The 25,508-nt window shown below is 47.0% G+C and overlaps 1 protein-coding gene across 1 annotated transcript in view; it reads left to right on the top strand.

Moving 5' to 3' along the window:
* The first annotated feature begins 270 nt into the window (after nucleotides 1–270).
* LOC147690361 (uncharacterized) overlaps nucleotides 271–25,508 on the top strand; it is a 178,850-nt gene continuing 153,612 nt past the window's right edge. The window contains exon 1 of the mRNA XM_086937997.1: nucleotides 271–903. Coding sequence (XP_086794123.1) covers nucleotides 784–903 — 120 coding nt within the window. The 5' untranslated portion in view covers nucleotides 271–783. The remainder of the gene's footprint in view (nucleotides 904–25,508) is intronic.

The raw sequence follows: 25,508 nt of genomic DNA, 5'->3' as shown, positions 1-25,508 counted from the left end.
AAAGTGCAGTCCTCAAGCAAAACAATCTTTCTGCCAGACTACTCAAAACATCTGAATCATGCCAAAACAAAATTTCTTCCAAGAGCTTTTTTTGTTAAAATCTAGGCTGATGCCAGATTGCCACCGCTAAACTGAAGATGACTGCGATTAACTAATTTAGAAACAGCAGTAAAGACTTCCTCGCAGAAACACCGTGCTTACAAACGATCTCTCCACCGCGCCTGCTCAGAGTGTGAAATACTAATCACAACAACATGCGTACAAATGTTCACCAGAGCGCCTGCTCGCAACAGGGAAAAGGATCACAACAATACGCATGCTGTTTCTATTAATATGTAGATTTATATATATGTAGTTGTTCATAGCGCGAAAACGGCCCTTTGGCCTTTGTTTCTTCGTTCCATTCGCCCGCAGCTTTTTTATTCTTCGACTCCAGAATATGTTTCCCCAAAACGATGTCTTGGAAACGAACAAACGTGTGGCTCTTGTTAAGCCACAGGGAGAGTAGTGTTCTTTTTAATATGGTGTTCAAGGGAATATTCCAGGTTTGCACGAATACATTGAACGAACCCCAGCACTGAGTGAGAGCAGCCTGGGCGCGTGCGAGTGCGCGCGTCATCGGGGGGGGGGGGGGGGGGGGGGCACAGTTAGAATCCTAATGGTATCAGAACGCGATTGGCTAATCAAACTGACCAGTGTTGTTCATGTGCGCGCGCTCCGTGATGTGTCTCAGTCAGTATTCCTATTGCGCGTTAAAAAAAGATGCTTTGACACACCGCGCACATGTTGGAGGAAGCTGCTTGCATCCATAATATTCAGCATCATTGTACTTCTTGTGCAAAACCTGAACTTTCGTGGAGAAGGCATCTTTGTATAGAAATGTCCGTGAAAGATTCAGAAGAGGTAAGCTAATCTCATGTGAAGCATCAACGAGTTGAACTATGGGCAATGGCTGTACAATCCAAAACATGCACGCCACAACCGATATTGCATTCACTAATTTGTTTTCATAAATATTAGTGAAAGATCAGACGTTTTCGTCTGTTCATGTGCGGCAGTTTCCCATTTATGGACTGTTTGCATTGTCTTCTGCCTGTGACACTTTGCGTGCTCATTTTCTCCCTGAGCAGATGCGCTTTAACTGTGCGATTGTTAATTCTGCACGTTACACTCTTGCACCGTGTGTTAACCGAGAGATGGGAAAACAACAGGTTGTCTGGTACTGGGCTAGCATGACGCTCAAGGACTTGATTTATATAACATGGAGCTTACCTGGTGAGAACATGTCACAAGCAAAAAGCCTCATATCCTTGGTTTTCTTTTCTTGTATTGTTTTTTCTATTTTTTTTACTAACCAGAGAGATGAGTGACACATGAATCACACAAAACGTTCATAGTTTTACTGTTAGAGGCTAGCTCATCTCTGTGAAAAAAAGTAAATGTGGTATTAACCTGTTTAATTCACCATCTTCGTATGAACAAAGTACTGTTGCGCCTTTAATTTGACTAGTGTCAATCATACTCTCCAAATGTAGTAGATTAACCTAATGTGGTGCACATTCTTTTATAATGATTTTCCCCTTGATGAGAAAGTTAAATCCCTGTTAAAACTTATATTAATGTTTAAATGTGGTTTACGAAGCGGCTGGTAGTGTTACACGTATGTGTCAGGGCAGTTTTCTGGGGCCTGTGGAACTCTGGGGCAACAAAGCAATCCTTGTAAACAATGTGTCTATTGTCCCTGGAAGCAGAGAAACTAATTGGACTCTAAGCTCATTGAATTTCAAATTATTTTCTCATTGAGCATTGGCTTTCAGGGAATAGCAAGGACGAATAGTCAAGGGAAGATGTGACCCGCAGTGGAGAGTAGAAACAATATCCAGGATCAGGTCAAATTTAGGCTTAAAGATGATTATAAATAAGAGAATAGTCAAGGACTAGCCCTTCTGCAAGTAATATGCGTTATAGTGCTATATAGTGAAGAAACCCCACTTCACCCAGGCAGTGGGTGGACATTAGTACCATGAAGGACAGAGCTTTAGATAAAAGACCTTATTGCTAATTCCTCGAGTAGTTACATCGGGGAACCTTCAGTTCTGTTATGACCAGAGTAAGGGAAACCTACACAACAAAAATGTAAATGAAAACATCAAATAAAGTGGGAAGTACATGGTTTCACAGAGCAAATTTTCTTTCCATACTCTCCAGGAGTACTGAAAACCTTAACATCAGCAAGATGGACCCTGAAGACTGAGAGGAGCCCACAAAACACACAGCCTATAATATTCAGAATTTTCAGGGGTCCACATCATGGGGGAAGATACTTACCATTGCAGCAGTTAGAGAAGAGTCCCATGAGGGGGTAGTAGAACCTGATTTTGAAGGTCATCTTGAGAGGTGATATGTCTTCTGAGATTGCACTACATAGCCAGGAGTCAGACGAAAGTTTTATAAAAATTTAGCAGTCTCCTTAATATTGATGTGCTCATAGTAGCAGTACTACTCTCTCTTATCTATTATATTGGATTTCACATTTGTCCCCTGTTTATCCATGATAATCCTTGATTGAATCTGTGATGCTTAACATTGTTATTAAAAAGACGTCCAACCCTCACCCCATCACATGACATTCCTCTTTATTGGGTTTGCTCCTGTGTGGAAATAAATCCCCTAGCAAGTTTCAGTAGTGCCTTAAAGGTGACAGGCTATTGCAATAAGGTTGACAGAAGATACTCAGCTACCTTCAGTGCACCACTGATACTTGCTGGTTGATGCCTATTCCCACAAAAGAGCAAAGCAAGCGATGAAGCATGTCACATAATGAGGGTAAGGATGTGACATATTTTCAATTAATGTTTTGCATCACCTCTTTTATATTTTCTGAGCTACTGTGTCTCTTGGTCAAGCCATTGATCTGCAGTTGAATGGCAGTCTTGGGGTGGAGTTGGTAAGAGCTATCACTGAAGAGAAGTCAGAGGAAAAACAGTCTCCCAAGTGGAGAAGGATGAGGTACTAAGATTCAAAGGAATCTTCCTGAAGACTTCCTGAAGTTAGTAGGCATATTTACTTAAGTATAGCCATATTCAGTTTTCAAAAAGAAGACCCTTGCTTGGCTATTATATTTAATGTTTGTCGTTCTGAATTTTAACCTTTTTAGTCTTCAGAAAATACCGACTTCAGAATCAGAGAAAAGATAAAAAACAGAGAATCCTAGGGAACAGGCCTTGAAAAATCATAAAAATGTTACCAGACCTGCAGGCTTAGTGACTTGAATAATTTGCTCGACCTAACTGTAATGCGTTTGAACAATAATCTGGTCTCAGATTGTGTGATCCTAGCCAAATATTTTATTTAATCGTCACCTTTTTTTAAATCAAATATGCTAGTACCTTCAAATATGTGAGTTCAGCATGTCTGCTGTACAAAAACTATTCTGATTTAATAGATTACAATTTTGCTCCACGTATATTACAAATCTAGCCACATAAAGGGTACACCTGACCCTCACTTGCCTCTTTGTTCATCAGTAGCATTGTCATCAGGGCAGAGGCAGGAATGTTTCTAAGTTCAGGTTTAAAAACCTTCACTTTTCTTAGAGACTGCTCTCCACACGTTCAACTCGTAAGCCAATTAAGTAAACTTTTCCAGTGTTTTAGAGTATTTACTAGATGCACATCTCTCCTGTGCGTCCGTTGTCACTCGAGGACAGACTCACAAGACCATTTACAATGACTGAATGTAACCAGTGCATGCCCATTCATCGCGCACCTGTTACTCATGGATGGATCCTATATAGAATTTACTGTGGCTGCCTGTACCAATTAGCCCATGGGGAGTACCAAAAAAAGAGCACATCTATGACTTCGCTTCTGCATTGCAAGCCTGTGGGTTACTCCTCACTCACCAAAGCTGCTTGCCTCCATACCATGACCATGTGTCAGTCTACTGTCCCCCATGGATGGACCCAACAGAGCTTTGCCTTGGTTGCTGCAGCCTGTGTACTGAAGCGGGTAGCACCTCTGTTGCTCCTGGATAATCTCTTAAGAAAATGTACTATGACTTTAAGTACATGGTGGCTTATATATGGAGCATACCTGCAGGTTTTCCGACTGATTTTGCCAAGGGGATTGTACAAAGAATCTACAATTACTACTTGTGCTCTTTGTACGATTAATGCCACTGTGTGAACTCCATGGAGAACTGCTGAATTAATAAGTTAATGCAAAATGCAAAACAAAACAAACAAAGAAAACTTTCTCTTTTGATAGATATATTACTAGCACATGATGTGGTAGTGCACTGTCATTTGTAGATGTCCCATTTCCATTGAAATGGTCACAAACTTTCCCCCTGACATGCAATTTTACTATACAAACGATAATGTGAAAATTGGGTTCAAGCAAATATTTTGCATTTGTATATCACCAAGTAAAGTGTTCTGATTTGTTTTAACCCCTTGTGTGCTTCGGACGGCCCCCGGCTGTCCGACGCCACTGTGGGTGTGTGCTGACGATGGCCGGGCCGCCCGAATCCTGCTGACGCAATAAACCCCAGCACAGCGTGAAAATTCACGCAGCGCGGAAGGGGTTAATTCTATTAAAATATTTATTTCCATCACACATCGGAACTCAAAGTGGTTTCCCATCTACTGAAATATTTTGAAATCTTTCTACAGTTCATTTACAAGCTATTTAAATGTGTGTTAGAAAACCACTGACATCCTGTTGCCTTTCGTTTCACACAGCTTGATTGTCAGACAGTTCCCTTTACTTTACTTTTCTTTTTCTAACTGCAAAGTTAGAGGATTTTGTAAAAAAAAAAAAAAAAAAAAAACTTGTAACGTGATCTTAAAAAATAAAACAGGGAACAATTTGTAAGAAGAACCCACAACAAATGGAACAAGATTTAACGCCTTCTTTATTGCTCTCTCACTTTCTGAATTAAAATACCTGTTCTTTGTCAGATGCAGTCTCTCGCAAGACAGAGCCAGTAGTCCCTAAAAATAGGTCGCCCTGATAACATCTGACTTGTCGTAATTAGTGGGCTAGTAGATTTCTTGAGGCCTGAAGGAGTAGGTTCATAATCAAGCATGCAAATTGAGAAGTCTGGAAAAATAAGGAATGAGTGGAGCATTGCATGAGGACACAAAAGAGTCTAGCATTTGGGGCTCCAATCTCCTTCAGCTTGTGGCAAAGACATTGAGAGATGGGAATGAACTTAGGAAAGAGGTATTCTTATGCCTCCAAAGGTTCACATATGCTTTGCCAATATGGGTGTCTGTTTGGATGAATAGGGTCTCAATATTCAAGGCAGGGGGAAGCATGAATGGCAATGAGGATTGCTGACTGTGCAGATATGATGAGCTTGTGGCATCCACAAACCAGGGATAAGGAGGAACCAAAATCTTACCTCATTAGGTCTCGTCTAGACAGCGTATGCTCTGTTTCGAAAAGACATGTTCTGTTTAATCTGTGGGCACACCCACATGCTTCCCATTTGCTCACTCCATCAACTGTCCCATATTCTTTCTCACCATTCCCCCTGGCATGCATGGTCATGCCTCTTCTTGTGTTTAGCCCCCCCTCCCCCACAGAGCATGGACCAAGTACTTGTAAACATCCACTGCTCCCGTTTTTATGAACATTTTAGGACCTACTTTTTCTTTCTTTTTCAGCATACTAAACTGTACTTGTGCTTTTACCAGCTACCTGACCTCATGCCCCGTGCACAGATCACCCCCTCCCCTGCTTTTCCCTTCATTGCTGCATTCTGTTTCCCCCACCTCCTCCATCCCATCCCTGCTTGCCCACTTGCTCCTCCTGGTGCTTGCCTCAGCCACAAATCACCCCCTCCCCAAGCTGGTTACTGCTTTAAACCCCATTGTAGTTTGTTTTGTTCTAGTGAATGGCAGTGTTCTGCCTTTTAATGTCCTGTTAGTGTATTGCTGACCTGCTGATTCAAGCATGTGTACAGGACTGCAATTACTTGGCACACGTGTACTTTCTGTTTATTTTCTGCGCCTGTGGGTACTAAGTGTGTGTTTGTTTATACCATGTATCGTTGTTCAACAATAGTGTTTATAGCTGGAAAATCAGACCTCAAGTGAATCAGGTATGCTTTATCACAAGGCATGTCTGAGTTTCTAAAGTACCTGTGTCTTCTGCTGTAATTGCATAGCCACCTTTCTCCTGTTTGTGTCTATCCTTGTTACTTCTAATTTCATAGGGTGGGACTTCTCCCTTCTGGACACATTTTCCACATTCACTGGTGAAGTGTTTCCGTGCGCCATTGTTGCTTAATTTGAATTCTCTTGAGAAGAGTCAGGCTGAGTCTTGATGTCATCAAGGTCTATCTGCCCCTCAGTGTTCATGGCAAAAGTAGTTATTTTAATGTTTTTGCCGATACAATGTATTTCCTCATGTTCACTACTGTAAACAAGCCTAACACTGTGATTCTTTCTGGGTTTTTATGTGCAGTTTTATATAGCTCCAAAACCATCTTGAAACCGCTTTACGTTAGCACCAGTTCCTTTACAAAGGGACAAATTAATTTCTGTAGGCACAGGAAGATTAAGTGATTTGCCCAGAATCAAGGATAGTAAGCGGATGCTGAAACTCAAATCTGGTTTCACAGCTACAGAGTTGGAAGCTGAGGCTTTTACACCACAACCTCTCCCTAGCCTTGGCCTCCGTTCCACATTTTGTGATTACGGCCAAATCATTTAATCTCCCAGTGACAGTCTGCATTTACTGTTGCCCTTCCATCTCCCACCCGTTGCTGCTTGCCCCTATTAACTCAGTTGCACAGATCTTCTCCTCCCTGACTCTGCTTTTCACCTTGTGCTGTGCAGTTTTATATAGCGCCAACATCACCCAAAGGTATTGGAGTGCTGTAGATAAGCACCAGCTACTTGCTTTTTTGTACAGTTGTATATAGCTCCAACATCATCCAATGGTATTGGAGTGCTTTACAGTAGCACCAGTTACTTCTTTTTTGTGCACTTTTAAATAGCGCCAACACAACCTGAGGGTATTGGAGCACTTTACATTAGCACCTGTTACTTTACACAAGAACACATTCATTTTTGTAGGCACAGCGAAATTAAGTGATTTGTCCAAAATGAAGAATGTTTAGCTCAGCCAAAACTCGAACGTGGTTTACCAGCCCCATATTCGGCAGCTCTGGACCTTACAACACTTCCTCTCCCGAAAAAACGCCATAGCATCTCCCTTGGCCTCAGTTCCACATTTTGTGATTACAGATAAATCACTTAATTTCCCCATTTTTGAACACAACAAGCATTGGCAAAGGTAGTGGATTTCGCCTGTAAGAAATCTATTGTTTATAGGTCTCGTCTAGACAGGGCATGCGCTGTCTCGATGAGACATGTTGTCTTCTATCTGGGGACCTACAGGCCACCCATCTCCTACCATTGGTACACTTCAGTGTCACTCTAATTTTCCTTGTGCCATTCGTCAATGCATGTGGGCGTCATGCTCTCTTCTTGTGTTTGGCCCTCCCATAGCTTATGGAACTAGTACATGTCTCCCTACACTGCTCACGGTTTGCGCAGCTAGTGTTTTTTTGTTTTCAGGCACTCCATAGGAGTACTTGTGTTTTCAGGCTGTCTCCCTTATACACATACCCACATACCACTAAAATCCATCCATGTGTACATAAACAAATGGATTTTTTAAAAAGTTGTTAAAACACGAACAGCACTTGTTTATTTTAACTTTTTGCACAATTCGATAGTATTGGAGCATTCGTCCGGTCCTCCGTCTTGCCATAGCATGAACACAAGCCGCAGCTGTTGGAAACTGTAAGTGCTCACCAGTTACATTCCACAATGACCCATTCATTTTTGTCTCTGATCGTGCTTCAATTAAGGTATTTGGTTTTATCTCTTTATTGTTGCTTCCTCCCCCTTCTCCTGTCACTGCTTGTCCATCTCCCCATCTTTTCCTACTTGACCCTTCACCCCACTACCTCCCTCGTCACTGCTGTTTTAAATTTTGTTTTTGTTTTGTACGATTCGATCGTATTGGTACGCTCTTTCCATCCTTCATCTTGCCATAGTCTCCCTTGTACACATACACACATACGACTAAAATGCATGAGCATGTTTTTAAACTAAAACATTCCTTAAACACTTATTGAAACACGAACAGAACTTGTTTATTTTTTTGCACAATCCAATAATATTAGAGTGCTTGCTTCTTCCTCCGTCTTGCCATAGAGCAAACATGAAAAAATGGTATTGGAGCGGTTTAAGTGCTCACCACTTACATTTCACAATGAAACTTTAATTTTTTTCTCTGATCCTACTTCAATTAAGGTATTTTTTTTTGTTCAAATCTGTTTTTATTGTGAACACAGCGATAAGCCTACAACCCCATGTCGGGGCCGGCCGCGCATAAAGGAGTGCGTGTGCTTGTGTAACCAGGGGAGGATGAGGCATTAACACAGCGCCCTGCCTACAACCCCTGGGAGGGGCCGGCCGCGTGGCTTAAGGGAAATGATGGTAAGAAGCGGTCGTGTGTTGGCGATGAATCGTTGTGCGGGGGAGGTGCGTATAAGAGGGAAAGCGGTGGTGTCACTTTTTCAAAAGGCCCAACGGGGCCCAAATTGCCCCATAGAGGGACGGAAGCCAGAGAGGCAAGTAGGAAAGAAGAAAAAGGCGGAAGAGGAGTGAGCAGTAGCGAGGTGGAAAGGAGTCTGGGGGGAGAGATCGCAGTCGCTGGACGGGAGTAGGAGGCGCAAGCCCATACCAGGGGAAGTGGCTAAGAGCCTAGTCTGCTCGGGTCGGCAGGGACGAGAGCGTCCTCAAATAGCTGCAGGGCGCGGAGTCTGGGAGGCATATGGCGGGCATAGCTGATGGAACACAGGTGGCGCACAAGAGGTTCCCACACTGCCTTGAAGCGCACCCCCCTCGATTGTATCCGCGCCGTGAGCAGTTCCATAGTCAGGACCTGCCAGAGGCGCACAAACCAGGAGGCTATCGGCGGCGCCTCAGGCCGCTTCCAGTACAGAGCAATGAGTTGCTTGGCAGCGCCTAACATGTGAAGGGTGAGGATCCAGTCGCTGCGCGTGAGGGCCCTAAGTGTGGGGGGTCTAATGCCCAGCAGGAGTGTGCAAACCTCTTCAGGGAGGGGGAAACCCAGTACCTTCTTAATGTGACTAAGGACCTCCTTCCAAAAGACAGCCAGGGTAGGGCACGACCACCAGATGTGTACGAAGTCGCCAGTCGCAGTGCCACACCTCCAGCACAGCGGTGAGGAAGTGGGGAACATTTTGCTGAGTCGCAGGGGGGTGTAGTACCATTGTGTAAGCATCTTGTATGCGTTCTCCCTCTGCGGGGTGCTGCGATAGGCTTTGGGGATGTCAGTCCACAGCCGAGCCCATTGAGAAGGCGTTATGTCGGCACCAGTCGCCGACTGCCACTGCCGTTGGTAGGGGTGTGCGGGAGGGGTGGTGGGATGCTGCAGGATGTTGTAGATCTGGGAGATTAGCCGCTTCAGTCCGCCTAGGGAGCGCGCCAACTTCTCGAACGGGGTGTGTGCCCTGGTGGCCGCCCGGTATATGTCGTCACCCGAAGTCCAGTGGCGCAATTGCGCATACTGTAAACTGGCGGTTAGAGGGAGGTTGAATTCTTCCCTGCAGTCTGGCCAAGACTTAGGCGACCCTCCAAGAAAGAGGTCTCCCACAACCCTGCAGTCCCCTTGTGTCCAGCTCTCAAAAGCCCGGGTCCGGGCAGCAGGTGGGAAATGCGGGTTACCCGCGATGGGGGTGTGTGGAGAAGGGAACGTGGTTAGACCCTTGGATACCGCCACTCTGTCCCATACGTCAAGAACCGTCTTCGTGGGGACCGCCATGTATGCACTCCTGGAACGCGCCACGCGCGGCAGCCAGGGCAGATCCCATATGGTGCGCCCCGTGACTACTCGGTCCATGTGGAACCAGTGTTTGTCGCTTTCGCGTGCACCCCATTCTATCACGAACCGAAGATGCGCCGCCCAGTAGTAGTGGAGGAGATTCGGGCAGGCGAGACCGCCCCTGTCTCTTGGTTCCATGAGGACCTTCTGCGAGAACCGGGGTCGCTTGCCACCCCATATGAAGGACGTAAGGTCGCGTTGGAGACTCTTGATGCAGTGGAGCGGGATCAGAGTGGGTAGGCACTGGAAGACATAGAGAATACGGGGGAGGATCGACATCTTGACCGCATTGAGCCGCCCCAGCCAAGAGATCATCAAAGGCTTCCACTTCCGCAGGTCCGCCAGAACTTCCTTGCGACAAGAGGCCCAGTTCCTCGAAGACCACGGGTCGAGGTGGGGCGTGAGGTCTAGACCCAGGTATTTAATGTGATCCTCCGCCCAGCGGTAGGGCGTGACCCCCTTCAGGAAAGAGACCTCCTCCTCGGGGATGGTAAGGTTAAGCGCCCAAGATTTGGAGTGGTTAATCTTGAGACCGGACGCCTGTTCGAACAGTGTGAGGGCGTTATGCACCGCTGGGAGAGAGTCCCGAGGGCGCGTAAGAGTAAGGATCAAATCGTCCGCGAACAGTGCAACCTTGTTGGGGCGCCCCCCATGTGGGATCCCGTGAATGTCAGGCGTGCGCCTAATCAGCTCCGCCAGTGGTTCCACCGCTAGGGCAAACAGGAGCGGTGAAAGCGGACATCCTTGCCTCGTGCCCTTGTGGATCGAGATCGGCGATGTCAGTTGGCCGTTGACCCGAATCCTGGCCTGCGGCCCGAGGTATGGGGCCATGCACCTAGAGATCATGTTAGGGCCCAGACCTAGCTTCCGAAGAACCGCCCGCAGGAAGGACCAATCAACCCGGTCAAAGGCCTTCTCCGCGTCCAGAGAGAGGAGGCAGGCCGGGATATCCCAATGTCGCACCTTCCCCAACAAGTGTGCCAACCTGCGAACATTGTCGGCCCCCTGACGATCCCGTATAAAGCCCACCTGGTCCGGGTCTACCAACCCCGGCATGTACGGGTCCAGCCGATTGGCCAGGATCTTGGTGTAGACCTTAAGATCAGTGTTCAGGAGGGCGATGGGGCGATAGGAGGCACATAGAGTGGGGTCCTTCCCAGGCTTGGGGATCAGAGCAATTTCTGCCAGGCCCATGTCAGGGGATGGGCCGGTGGCGTCAGAGAAAGAGCCATATAGCCGCAGCAGGTGTGGGCGGAGCTGGGTCAGGAACAGGCGGTAGAAAGCCAACGGCAGGCCGTCCGGTCCCGGGGTTTTCCCAGTGGGAAGATCCTTAACAGCCTCTGTTATTTCCTCCTCCTGCAGGGGACCCTCTAGTGCAGCTGCACACGCCGGAGACAGCGGAGACCCCTCGAAATCCGCAAGTACGGCCTCCTGTGCCTCCGTAGAGGTAGGCTCCTCAGCATATAGAGAAGTATAGTAAGCGACGAACGCGGCCTGTTTGGCTTTCTCAGAGGTGACGCAGGTGCCGTCTTGTCGTTGGATATTGGCGATGTGGGACCTAGCGGCACGCGCCCGTAACTTGCCGGCCAGAAGGCGGCCAACTTTGTCCCCACCCTCATAGTAGCGTTGTTTGAGCGCCACCAGGGAGTGTTCCGCCTTGTTGGTGCGCAGAGCGCGGATTTGCCCCCTGAGGTTGGCGAGAGTTCTCTTTGACGCCCGTGTAGGGGAGTCCCGGTCACGGGCCTCAGCTAGTTTAATCTCGCTGGCCAGGTCGGTTTCCAACTTGAACGCCTCCTTCCGCCGCGCCGCCGCCAGGGAGGTGATATGACCCCGGATGGTGGCCTTGAAGGCATCCCAGACCGTATGGAAGGGCAAGTCCGGGGTGTCATTAATAGCGAAATACGAGTCTATGGCGTCACGGATGCTGGCAACGTCCTCCGGGTCCCGAAGGACTCTCGGGGGGAGCACCCATCGACGTTCACGGGTGGCTTGGGCCAGGGGGTCTTGAAGCAAAAGTTCCACGTGAGCGTGGTCTGATAGGGAAATGTCGGATATAGCGGCGGCTAGGGAGTCTCGGGCCAGTTCAAGAGAAGTGAAAAGATAGTCGATTCGGGAGTATGTCCGATGTGAGTGCGAATAAAAGGAGTAGTCCCGGGTCCCCGGGTTGTGGTATCGCCACACGTCCACGAGTCCCATGTCCGTGAGCTGCGTCCGAAGGGTAGAGGACATTGCTCCCGTGCCATTGAAGGAGGCCCCCGCACGATCCAGCCCAGGGTCCCAGACAAGGTTGAAGTCCCCGCCCAGGATCGTGTTAGGGTCTCCCAATGGGAGCTGATCCCGCAAGAGTGCCTGGAGGTATTTGTCCTGCGACTGGTTGGGCGCATATACACATCCGAGGGTAAGCTGTAGATGACCCACCTGCACCGTAGCTCGGAGGAATCGCCCGTCAGTGCTCCTGAAGGGTTTCGCGGGTCCCCGCCTAATGCCAGCCCTACAGAGGATTGCCACCCCGCTGTCTTGGTGTCTGAAGAGGCCCAGAACTGTGTGGGGTATCTAGGGTGTGCCATGCGTTTGGTGTCGCCCTTGAGAAGGTGTGTCTCCTGGAGGAGGATAATGTCAGGAGAGTGGTAGAGAAGGTAGCGCCATATCTGATTCCGCTTGTTGGGGGAGTTAAGCCCTTTAACGTTGAGGGAAAGGATCTTCAAGGGTGTAGGGGTGTTCGCTGTCATAGCACCAAGGGGGAGGGGAGCCGCGCAAAACCCAGAGTAACAAATCCCCCCGTAGCCAGAGCAGCGGCAGCCGCACATCTCCTCCAGCATGTCAACCCCCGCAGGACCCACCACGCCACCCCTCCGCAGGCAAGGGGAGAGGATAGTAAGAGAAGACAGAGCATAAGAAAAGTAGGAGGAGACGAGAGAGAATGGATAGAAAGGGAGCAAAGAAGGAATCTAACCAAAACAGGCCAACAGGGCCAGTGTTCATTGTCCCAGGTACCGGGCATCCTCTACCCGAGGGTTTGGATGAAACCAGGAATGTCACTTCCTACGGGACAAAGGGAGGGAGCAGAGATCTGGGTAGATGAAGTGCAGTCTAGTCGTCTCGCAGCTCGTCCACCCCGCTGCCCTAGGTAATCCGGGGGTAGGTCGAGCCATGGGGTCCGCATGTGCAGTCCCGTGTCGGGGAAGGTCCCGGATCTCAGCGGTGTGGTGCAGGGTTCAGGGGTGGGGCCGTCCAGCGTCAGATGCTTCCGACACCCTCAGGGAGGGAGAGCCCCAGCAGCGGCCCGCTAGAGAAAAGGGGAGGTTCCCCTCCAGGGGCAGCAGGTACGGGCCGCCCCGTCGCAGTAGGGTAAGTCCGTGTGTCCAAGAGGCAAACGTAGGCTCAAGGCAGCTCGGGTCTCAGTGATCGTGATCAGGGGCCTTCTGGTGTCGGAAGCTGGTCCCCGCCCTCGGCGCCAGAAGGGAGAGGCTGCGGGTCCTGTTCCTCGCGGTCGCCCTCGAGGGAGCGAATGTGAGCAATGATGTCCTGCTTGGTCTGCGAGGTAGAGAGGGCGTCCACAGGGGGGGACCGGCGACGTTTACGCACAGTGGACCAGTCGGGGCGCGGAGGAGCCTTCTCTTGGTGGTGGGAGCGGGTAGGGCTGTGATCCGGGGACTCCGGCATTTCAAGCAAGTGCGCCGCTTCCCGGTAGGACCGAAGGGTCCTTCGCTTGCCCTCCCACTTGAAGATGAGAGCGAAGGGGTGGCCCCATTGATAGGAGACGTTAAGGGCCCGGAGCCTCTCCGTGATCGGACGGAAGACCTTCCTCCTGTGGAGCGTGGTGGGGGCCAGGTCCTGGAAGATCTGGATCTTGTGGCCTTCGTATCGCAGATCCGGGGTGTCCCTAGCCGCCTTGAGTATGGCCTCCTTCTCTGTGAAGTAATGAAGTCTGGCAACAATGTCCGGGAGGAGGCCGGCTTTGCCCCCCGCTCCAAAGACTCGGTGTGCGCGGTCAAGGCGCGGTGGGGGAGCGTCTTCCTCGCCCCACACCGCTTGCAGGAGTAGCGCCACATAGGCCATGGTATTAGTCCCCTCTTCTCCGAGCGGCACACCCCGTATGCGGAGGTTGTTGCGGCGCCCCCTGTTTTCCAAATCCTCCTGCTTGATCTGAAGCTGGATGTGTTGCTCCTCGAGGGTCGCCACCCTCTGCCAGAGCTGTTCTAGGTCTTCGGTGCGGGAGTCGACCGTCTTTTCCAGGCCATCAACCTGGTCGCCAAGGTCGGTGACCTCTTTTCGCAGCTCCTTGACGCACGTGTGGACCTCCGTCCTGAGGGACCCAATTTCGGACTTGAGGTCCGCCATGAAGGAGGACATGAAGGCTTGAGTCACCGGAGGGGAGTCGGCCGGCGGTAGGGGCTTCCCCCCTGACGACGGAGGGCCTCCGGAAGATGGCGACGAGCCCGCCTTACCCCACATGGAAGCCACAGATGTACCTCTGGTCGTCGCTGGAGGAGGGTCCGGCTTGGGCCCTTTGCCCCGAGTCATGATCCACTTAGGGTGTCCAGGGACAGTGAGAGGCAGGTCAGGCTGGTGCGTGAAGCCTCCGGACCGTGATAGAGGAAGGTTCAAGGGGGGGTCGCACCAGCGCCCCGGCGGTCAAGTAGTCCAGGTCCAACTGCCAGGGGTCCAAGGCCGGAGAGCAGGAGTGGATGAGAGATGGCCCCCTCAAGCCCGAGGTAGGGCAGGGCCGGTTCGCTGACGGCAGGCCTGCCCAAGCGGCAGGGGTCCAGGACGTTGGGGGGCGCTAGTGCAGACGAGGAGGCCCAGCCGGGAAGGCGGTGAGGCGCGTTAGGCGGGGGGACGACGAAGGGTCGCCGTCAGCAGATGCCCCACAGGGAGTTGAGGTCAGGGCCCACAGGAGGAGAGCCTCCGTGGGCATGCGGCAGGGCACTGTTTCCCGGGTCCGTCTGAGGCAGGGCCGCTTCTCGTGCAGGGGGCCACGTGGTCCTGCGTTCGTGACTGGGGGTTGCGGTCAGGTGGGCCCCCTAAACAAGCCACCAATCCAGCAATAAGCAGTCCACAGGCGGGGGTGTCAGGCTGCTAGGCAGGGGCCCCCAGACAGTGGGTTGTGTGGGAGAAACAGCCAGGAGTTGGGGCTCACAGCGCCGGGGCCCTCCAAGGCCCGTGTCTCAACAGCACTCGGCCCTCAATCGTCCCCCCGGGCCGTTGCCGAGGCATCCATGGCAACCAGAGGCGCCGGCAGGGATCGCGGGTGCAGGGGAGCCAGGTCGCCGTCCCCAGGCGCGTCGCTGCCGAGAGCACCCCAAGGAGCGAAGATGGCGGGCAGTGCCGCGAACAGGACCCCCCACCGCCGGGCCCCTCCGAGGACAGACAGGGGGAGGGGGGGGCAGTAGGGGGGGATGCGGCGCGCCGCTGCTCACCGGGAGAGTCCCTCGGCGGGTGCGAAGGTCGCTGTCGGCGCTCTCGGCAGGGGGCCTCCGGCGATCTCTCCGTGGCAGGCCTGGTGTTCCCGCCAAAGCCGGGACCTCCCGTGGCAGTGGAGTCCGGGCAGTCGCAGCGTCCCTCGCTGGAGGTAGACCGCCCCCACCAGCCTCCAGGTAGCGATGCAGGTAACCGGCGGGGGTCCGCTGGAGAGGCACAGCCGCTGGGGGAGCCTGGGGGCGTCCGACGGCCCCCGCTGATCGTCGCTCTAGCCCACTCTTCAGGGATCAGACAGGCGTCTCGCCGGCGAGCTCCGCTGCAAGATGGCGGCCGGAGGTCAAACTCGGAGGTCCCCGGGCAGCAATCGCCGATGGCGGGGATCTGGACGGCTGCAAACTGCCACCGGAGGGGATCGCTGGCAGGGTGACAGTGGACAGGGGACCCCCAGGGGCAGGCACCCCCCGGATCTTCGCTGAAACAGGCGTATTAAGGCAGCAGGGTGACGGAGCTCTCACGAGACGCGTCCGATCACATCGCTGTCTCGGCCACGCCCCCTAAGGTATTTTTTTACCCCTTCCTTGCTGTTTCCTCCCACTCTGTACCATCATTGCTTGCCTATTTCCCTATTCCCTCCTGCTTCTCTGCTTGACCCGTACCCCCATCACCTCTGTCGTTGCCGCTGCTTTTATTTGTATTTTTCTGCAGGATCTGATGGTATTGGAGCTCTTGTTCCATCCTCAATCTTTCCATCCTGCTAACACCAGCCAATGCTATTGGAGCACTTTAAGTGTTCACCAGTTACTTTACACAATGACACATTCATTTGTTGTACGCAGGGGGAAGCGTAAGTGATTTGCCCAGAATCACAAACTGTTCAGCGACCCCAAGATTCGAACCTGGTTCCCATGTCAGCAGTTCTGGCTGTTACACTACACCCTCACTTCATTTCAAAGCTCCTCAACTGTTTCTCACTATCCATTCCACATTTGTTCAGCAAGACCCTGTCAACACCGAACAAGCATTGGCAATGCCAACAGATCTCGGTAATGCCCAAACTATTGGCCTTTTCAATGTGAATGTCTTTTACCCCTGTTGTCTAGCACATATGCTGTTTAGCATGGCTGAAAGTCACTGAAAAAAAGTGCTATGATGCGGCCAGCCCAGGCCAAGTCATAGCAATTTTTCGTGTTGGGAGCGGCAGACAATAAACTCAAAATGGGGGGTGAAGGGACTCAGCGTCGGCTCAACATCCTGTGGTCCTGAGCTTTCAGTTGCTTTCAGCTGTGCTGACCAGGAAATGTGCTGCTAGACATCATGGTTTAAAGACATTGACATTGGCAAGGCCAATAGCTCAGGCATTGCTGAGACCTATTGGCTTTGCCAATGCTTGTTTTTCATGCTGGCATCTATTGGCATCATTATGGGTGTAGAGGGATTAAGATATACATGAAGGTATACGTTACTCCTTGCTTTTCACTAGTCCAGTTCATGAAAGACAGATGGAATCATGAGGATCATCTGTTCTTAGACCAAGAAGCCTGACTGGTACTTGCAGAGGACACTTCAGACCAGGCCCTAAAGCCACTGCCCTCTTCAAGCTGTTTTTTGTTTTTAACCCCTTCCCTGTGCCGCAAATTCCGCCACGGCGCAGTGGGGCTATGGGGTGGGTGTGGTGCTTCGGTGCTAATGACGGCTCCACACCATCATGAGTCATGGTCGGCGTGTGCTCATGACAGCGTGGTGCCGTCATGAACCCGCCCGCTCATTAATTCACCCGCACAGGCGGGGAATTAGTGCCGCATGGGTGGAGCGGCAGCGGCATGACGGCTCTGCGCCGTTATGAGCACACGCCTACCGTGACTCATGACGGCGTGGAGCTGTCATGAGCACCCAAGGGTTAATACTTCAGTTTTTGCTTTCTTTTTTTTTTAGAACAAACAGACAGTACAACCAATATAGAACTACAAGGCAGCACATCGCAATAATGTTTAACAACAATGGCATACATCGTGGCATCTGTGCCCACTCAGCAATATACAATAGTAAGTTACGAAGAAAAAGTTTCAATCTCCAACAATTGTAGAACCTGAAAGCTGCGGTCCCCAGATCTTGTGATGTTTGCAGGTGGATCCTCTCCATTTGTAGATTTCTTTTTCTGTGATCTCCAACATCTGGCTATGTCCCTTTTAGCTACCAGATATCTGATTTCTGCCAGCAATCTTTTATATCTAGTACTACCCCCATCCTCCATTATCCCCACTAAGGCCACTCTCGGATCCAACCCCTTTGTGGTCGGTACAAGTTGATTGTAAATTGCATTCTAGTAAGCGGTTATGACTAGGTTGGCCATCAGCACTGTGTTTCAACCCCCTCCATTTCCCAGAACTGGTGTGGGCTGTAGTGTGTGCGTTGGAAGTATTTAAACTGTATGTATCTAAGAGTAGCCAGGATAGTCAATAGCCACAAGGCCTTCTTAGGTTCCCACCAATCATTATCAAACAGTTCCGCAACATTGTCTACCCACCTCCGACATGGTGTGTTTCGGGGTTCAGGGGCACCGAGCTGCTGGGATCTGTAGAGACACGAAATGCCTTTGCTGCCCAATGGCCCATTGTTAGCTTAGCCTTCAGGGTACTGTAATCTGAGACGGCTCCTAAAGCTTCCCTGTGGGCCTGCATGGCATGTTGTAAATGCATATGCTTAAAGAACTGAGAGCCCAAATTCAGCCTTAAGGTGATTAAAAGCCCCCCATACAATCTTAGCACACACACATTCAGCAAAGAAGACAATAATGATTTGTGTTTTTGTCTCCATTAATTTACCAATTTTTAGTCTCAACTAGACATCTTGTATATACTTTGTGGTCTTCAGCCTGCACATAGGCTTCCTTTAGCGTTCTCCATTGTTGCTCTACTGTTCTTTCTCCCCATTCTTCCATTGCATGAATTTCTAATGCCTCTTCCTGTCTTTATGTATGAGAGCAATGGAGTAACCTAGTATCCCTCTGAACCTGGGCATATATATCATCGAAAACAAATGATTCTGTCAGGTAAGAACATTTCTTTACAAATCAGAACATTTGTAATGTCAACCAATCTTTGTAATATCAGCAAATCTTTGATACACAAGGAACACAAGAAACAATTTCTGACAATATCACACACCGTTTTTTACCTTTTCTTTTCATCAAGAATAGTGAAAATAGTCAAAATTGCATGTAAGGGATGTCTAATTATTCAAACTGCGAAACAACGCAGGTGACATCAATATACAGTGAATTAAGTGCCCAAGCGAAGGAGAGTGACTGGGTGTATATACATATTGAGTGAAGAGATTTTACAGGGAAAACAGAATAAATTATGTAGGTCCAAACTATATATAACACAAGGTTGCTTAATCATTTGAGGACTATGAGACCTAAGAAACATTGGACAAAAAAGCTGTTGACATTTCAACCCTAACAAATGCAACAATAAGGATTATCGTGGCAGGTCTTCTTCAGGACAGGGGTCAAGCGGATACAGCCTGGAGGAGAACATTTTTTGTTTTAAACTTGTGTTCCAAGTGGCGCTGAATATTAGAGAGTCGGCCAATTGAGCAGATTCACCCACCCGATCCTTGAATGTTAATGAATTCAGATGGCCAGGGTTTCAAAATGTCATTCTATTCATAAGGACGTGGTTTCAATGCGTTGTTCTATTCAGGAGTACGCCGATCCTTAAAATAGGGAGGAAAAGAGTGGGAGCAGGTCGTGTTAATCTAACCTCAATCAAGCTCAGACATGATTGTAACAGCAAATACATTTGTAATCATACCTGGAAAGGGAGATTTCCAGATGATGGAGTAGAAGGAGAACGCTGTGTTAGTCAGTAACCTGAAGTTAAACAATTGACTGTAAATGAGCATGACACTCACATTGGCAGTAGTGAGATAATTGTGTCACTTGTAATGGAGACATACCTTGATAGGCAGGGAGTCGTCCCAGAATGTTGTCTTGGAACTGATTGTGAAAATCACTAGAAGCTGCTAATGTGGAGTGTCAAATCCTGGTGGAAACATCTCCAGGAACATAGTCCATTTCTGTAAATTAATTGAAGCCATCAATTATATGGCAATTGGGAGGAGTAAAAAATGATGTGTGATATTGTCAGAAACTGTTTCTTGTGTTCTTTGTGTATCAAATATTTGTTGATATTACAAACATTGGTTGACATTACCAATGTTCTGGTTTGTAAAGAAATGTACTTACCAGACAGAATCAATTGTTTTCTACGATCTTCCTGTGTTTAGCCATCCCCGAGAGCATAGACTAATTACACTATCCCTCCACTGCTTCCAATTGAGGATCTGTTTCAGGAACTACTTTTTTGTTTGTTAAAGAACACTTAACACGAGCACTCGTGTTTTCACTCGCTCCTCCAAGCTCCTCTGTAAACAGGCCTGTAAATCTTGTTTGTATCTCGTCATATTTGCTGTGCATTCACAGACTGAAGTCAAATGGCAGGCGTTGTTTTCTGAGGGTGCCTGTTTAGCTATTTTACACATGATTGGGGTATGTTAACACTCAGGTCCGGCATCAGTATAAAATACTTGTAATTCTTCGTGCTCATGAATGACTTTCAAAACATGTGGCTAAATCACACTTCTATCACTTCAATTTAAAGACTATTTTGGTGCATGTTTACAAACAAAATCAAGTGATGCAAAGCCTTTGTTAAGCGCATGTTGTAAAAGTAATTCACACGCATTCTACTCATGATTGGTGTATGTCAACACTCAGGTCCGGCATTGGCATAATGCACTTGTAATTCTAAGTGCCTGAGATTACTTTCAAAATACGTGCTAAATCTCACTTCAAATTAAAGACTTTATTTAGGTGCGTGTTTACAGACAGAATCAAACGATGCAAACTCTTTGTTTAAGCTCATGTTGTAAAAGTAATTCACACACAATCATAATTAAATGTAATGTTGCACTGGCAAATAAAAGTTAAATACTTTCAACATACTGTGTTCCTTATTTGTTTTGTTTTCCCAGTGCAACATGAGTTTAAAATCTGAATGCATGTGATTTAATTATAAAACATATGCTTAAAAGAAGACTTTTAATAGTTTCAGTAAACAGGCTTTTAAATCTTTTACTTATCTTGTCACATTTGCTGTGCACTCTAATACCAAGGATAAATGCCTGATGCCGTCTTCCGAGGCCGCCTGTTAAGCTATTTTACACATATTGGTGTACGTCCACACTCAGGTCTGGCTTTGGCACTATATACATGTAATTCTGAATGTCCGTAATTGACTTTCAAAACACGTGGCTAAATCACGCTTCTATCATTTCAATTTAAATATTTGATTTGGGTGTGTGTCTACAAACAAAATCAAGCGAATCAAAGCCTTTGTTTAAATGCATGTTGTAAAAGTAATTCACATGCATTCATAATTAATTATAATGTTGCACCGGCAAATCTAAGTTAAATACTTTCAAAATACTGCTATTATTTGTTATTTTGATTTGCCGTTGCAACATTACTTTTTCTGAGGGCATGTGATTTAATTGCTAAACATACCCTTAAATAAAGGCTTTTAATTGAATAATTTTCTTTTTAAATACACACCTAAATAAACTATTTCTATTGTAGTGATAAAAGCGCAATTTAAGTGTGTGCTTTGGACGCAATCACAATAAAAAAATGTTTCACCAGCAAATCAGGGTACAAATATACACAATGATTTGCCAGTGCAACATTACTTTTAAATCTGATTTACTTACAAAATAGTCGCTTAAAAAGGTTTTACAGCTATTCCACGTTTCAGGTTTCAGACATGCACTCACATAAAGCCACTATGAAATAATACACAGAAGAAAGACATCTCTCCTTGACGTATTATTTTATCATGCCTGTGATTCTGATTTTCAATTGTCATAGCCACCAAATTAAAGGCTGACCATCGCATAGAAACAACAGTGACTATGTTATATTTACCAAGAAACATTTTCTTTATATATCCTTAATTAATTTCTTTCATTTGATGGAACAAGATTTATATAGTGGAAACAAACACTCAGTAGGAACATATACATTGTTCCATGCATGCAGGGAGACCACAATAACAAACAAGCATTGCACAGCCACTAGGTCTCACCTTTGAGACCTTATAAATGTTGATCCAGATTTATTGGCTTTGCCAATGTCTTTAACAGTGGATTGTATTAGTGTCCTGAAAGACTGGACATCCACAAAGCGGGCAATATCCATTTTACCCATAGCCTGTGGTAAAAACTTAAATGTGCCAAATATTAATCGTGATGTCTCTGATCAACCCTCGGTTAGATTGCAAAGAAATAATTTTATTTGACGGGATAAATGGTGGCTGACCCTTCCTTCAACTGATGAACAATGGATTATAGTGGAAAAACACTTTCTTGTTAAAGCAACATGTGCTGGAAAACTGGTGTTTCCTAATGAGATCTATAGGGTACCAGCTTGGTAACCTACCGACTGCAAAAAAGAAGATCCAGTAGGGAGGAAGGTACACAAGCAGTGAGCAGGCTTAGATGGAGGGAAAGGGCGGCACATGTAGTTTGAAAGGCATAAAAGACTATGCAGGGAAAAAAATGCCAGAGACAGAGTGACGGGGAGGGAATTGTTAGAGTGAGCTCAGTCAATGTACAGAAAGGGAAAATAGGGAGGTGGAAGATATGCATGCAGCAGAATAAATCCTATCTTGGTGGGGGGTGTTGAACGGGGGATTTTGAAGGTCGCGGGGTGAGCCTGTGCAAAAAAAAATTGTTGTCAGTTGAAAACCCCCTTATTGCCCCTGATAACTTAACGATCACAGCAGAAGCTCTAAGTATGAGAACTTCCGATATTAATAACATTACAACTACCGGGGTTTCTAAAAGCGGACTAACTGATGTGCCTACAGAAAGAGCAGGGAATGAGGAGAAACAACTTGAGGAGGGACGGGCAATGTCTTTCTCGGGCCCTGGGGGCAATATATTGGGTGTACAAAATGAACAGATTAATCCTATAACAGAAGCGACGCCGCTCACGTTAGTCACCAATCAGAATGAGCCTAGCACAACTGTACTAACCCCAGGTTTAGTGGATTCAATAGCCTCGGAGGGGGCACCAGGGGTGCCAGAGACATCCTTACATCTAATCTCTAAGCAAATTACAACAAGTGAGAGGGTTAATGATTTGCTTCCAAATACTGCTCCACAACAAACTGGGCAACAACCAGAGGGGGAAAAAGATCTCACTGAGTTTTACTCCTTTTCTGATGAAACCGGAGAGATCGGAGTTGATGTATTAGGGGAGTGGTCTGAGAGTTTCGAATCAACGGAGTGTGAGGATAAGGATGAGGAATCAGAAACACATATATATTCCTCAGAAGACAGCTATGGCGAGGGGAGGCAGAAGCCTAATACTGTAAAGACTAAGCCTAAAAGTAGTGCTAGAACCGCACAGAAGAAAGTAGCTAAAGGTCATCTTGAATATAATCAAGGCGCTTCCTCAGACATGCCAGATAACTCAGAGCTAACCCCCACCGCAGTGGAGACTATTCTACAAGCTATAGCAGCCCACAGGGAAGAGACTGCCCCGGATAGCAGAAGATCTCGCGCAGCTTTGCGCAAAATGCAGGGGGTTGTAAAAAAACTGTCTAAGACATGCACACGTATTGGTGAACGAGTAACTGAAATGGAACTAAGGGTAATGGCAGCAGAGAAGGACTCTTCCGAAAATTATGAGAAAATTAAGCTTCAGGAAACAGAATTGATGGATATCAAATGGAAGCTTGAAGATTTAGAAAATAGACAGCGCCGCAATAATCTTCGCATCCTGGGGATACCAGAGAAAGTTGAGGGAGAGAATATACGAGCTTTCATTACTAAACTTTTCAGCGAAGCTATGCCTGAAATACAGAACTGGAACTGGGAAGTTGAAATTCAGCGGGCTCATCGAGTCCCCTTTAATCCACTGTCGAAACCAGGGTTATATCCACGTGCTGTCTTAGTATATTTTGGTAATTTTTTACTTAGACAAGCGGTGGCAGAGAAAGCGAGACCAGATCGTAAAATAACTTGCAATGGATTTTCTTTCTTCTCAAGACCTGACTTTTGTCGCGCAACTGTTGAAAGACGATGGAGGTTGCGAATGATGATTAAATCTTTTCAAGAGAAAGGTGCTTTGGCCTTTTTGAATAATCCTACTACCCTTAAGATTGTCCATCGCGGTCAGACAAAGTTTTTTCAGTCGGAGATAAAAGCAAAAGCATATTTGGATGAAATATCTTAGATAAAAACTGCTTCATTTGGGACATAAGTCTTGATGGTTATAAACAATAACTTATACATTACAGGAAAGATGAGGGTGTAAGGGAGATATAAAATGAGATATATTTTCTTCACCACTTCTCTTGATGCTTTAAGAATGTGCTTTAAGAATGTGCTTTGGTGGAGCTAACTGATTAGCATGCCTAGGCATAGATTAGATATGTATGATAGGCTGTATATAGTTATGAGATATGCTATGATATGATATGTTATGTGATGTAGAATCCTTTTCTTATCCTTTTTTTTTCTTCTTGTTTTATGATCCTTTTTCTTTATTTTCGACAAGGTAGCTCAGTAGAAGTGCAGCAACTTCATCACACAGACTCTGGTTGAGTCTGAAAGCCTCTGCAAGGGGGGGGGATATGGAGAAGGGGTGGGTCAGAGGGAGGGACAACGAAGAGGGAGGGGGGGGAGGGAGAAGGGGGAGAAGCAGAAAATGGAAAAAGACCAGGTGTAATAGCAGGAACAAATGTAATTGTGGAAAAGATACAGCAGGACATGTACATGGAATATTATTTGAGCAATATTAATCGACAAAGCTACTACATTAACAATGGGTAAGCTTAGTATACAAACCTGGAATATAGGAGGCTTACTGGCTAGAGATAAACGGTCATGACTGGAGGAATTACTGAAGCTGTACCCTGTAGACATTTTGTGCCTACAGGAGACCCATATCCCTTGGAGTAAAAGAGCGCTATTAAGACTGAAAGGATATAATCTAATAGTAGCATCATCTCAAACAACAAATATTAGGGGGGTTGCAATATTGGTTAAGAATTGTCATGGGCAAGGAATACGCTTTTCATCTGATCCACATTGAAGGTGGGCGATTGCTAAATTAGTAAATGGAATTACGATATGCACTGTTTATGGATCAAATCAGGACGACCCTATAATTTTTGAAACTTTGGAAACAGAATTAGCTATGTGGCAAGGCCCGCTAATTTTTTGTGGTGATTTTAACATCACCTTAATACCACCCTTGTCACCATATACAACTAGATTTAAGTATATAGGCCGGAAACCGAAGGTTTATCGCGCTATCAGTAGCCTAATATGTAGCCTTGGGCTAACTGATATCTGGGTGCAGAACAATTTAATAGACCCTGGCTATACGTACTATTCGCATCCCCACCAAAAATATGTACGAATAGATTATATTTTTACATCCAAAGATTTAACACCTTCTTTGCATATAAACAAACTTCCAAAAACATTATCAGATCATAATTCCTTAATATTATTAATTAATTATGATACTAATTATATTCAAAAAACAACATGGTCCTTTGATAGGAAACTACTATGCAACCAAGAATATATCGATTATATTAAAGTCTGGACTGAGGAGTTTTTTAACATGAATCGATTTAGTGCCTCAAGAAACATTGTTTGGGATACTTACAAAGCTGCTCTAAGAGGGGAAACTATTAATTACCAATCTAAAGCTAGGAATAGGGAAAAAAAAGAATATGAAATAAAAATAGCAGCTTTAGCTAAAGCCGAGGAAGAACATATCTTTAAAATTAGGCAAGGAAAAGACACTAGTCATGTGATGATGCAAGTAGCAATACTGAAATCAGAATTGAATTCCAAATTAAGCCAGAAAGCTGCCCAGACATATTAGTCGCATAGAAAACAAGTATATGAAAGCGGAGAGAAAGTGGGCAGACAACTGGCACTTAGTACACGACAAAAAACTACAAGGAGAGACATCGCTACTATAGTAGAAAACGGGCAGACTTTTACTCATGCAACTGAAATCAATTCTCAGTTTCAGAGGTATTATCAGAAGTTGTATACTGAGGA

This window comes from Lissotriton vulgaris, chromosome 9 (genome assembly GCF_964263255.1).
Source record: "Lissotriton vulgaris chromosome 9, aLisVul1.2, whole genome shotgun sequence".
NCBI classification, from domain to species: Eukaryota; Metazoa; Chordata; class Amphibia; order Caudata; family Salamandridae; genus Lissotriton; species Lissotriton vulgaris.
This window is presented reverse-complemented; position numbering and strand designations above follow the sequence as displayed.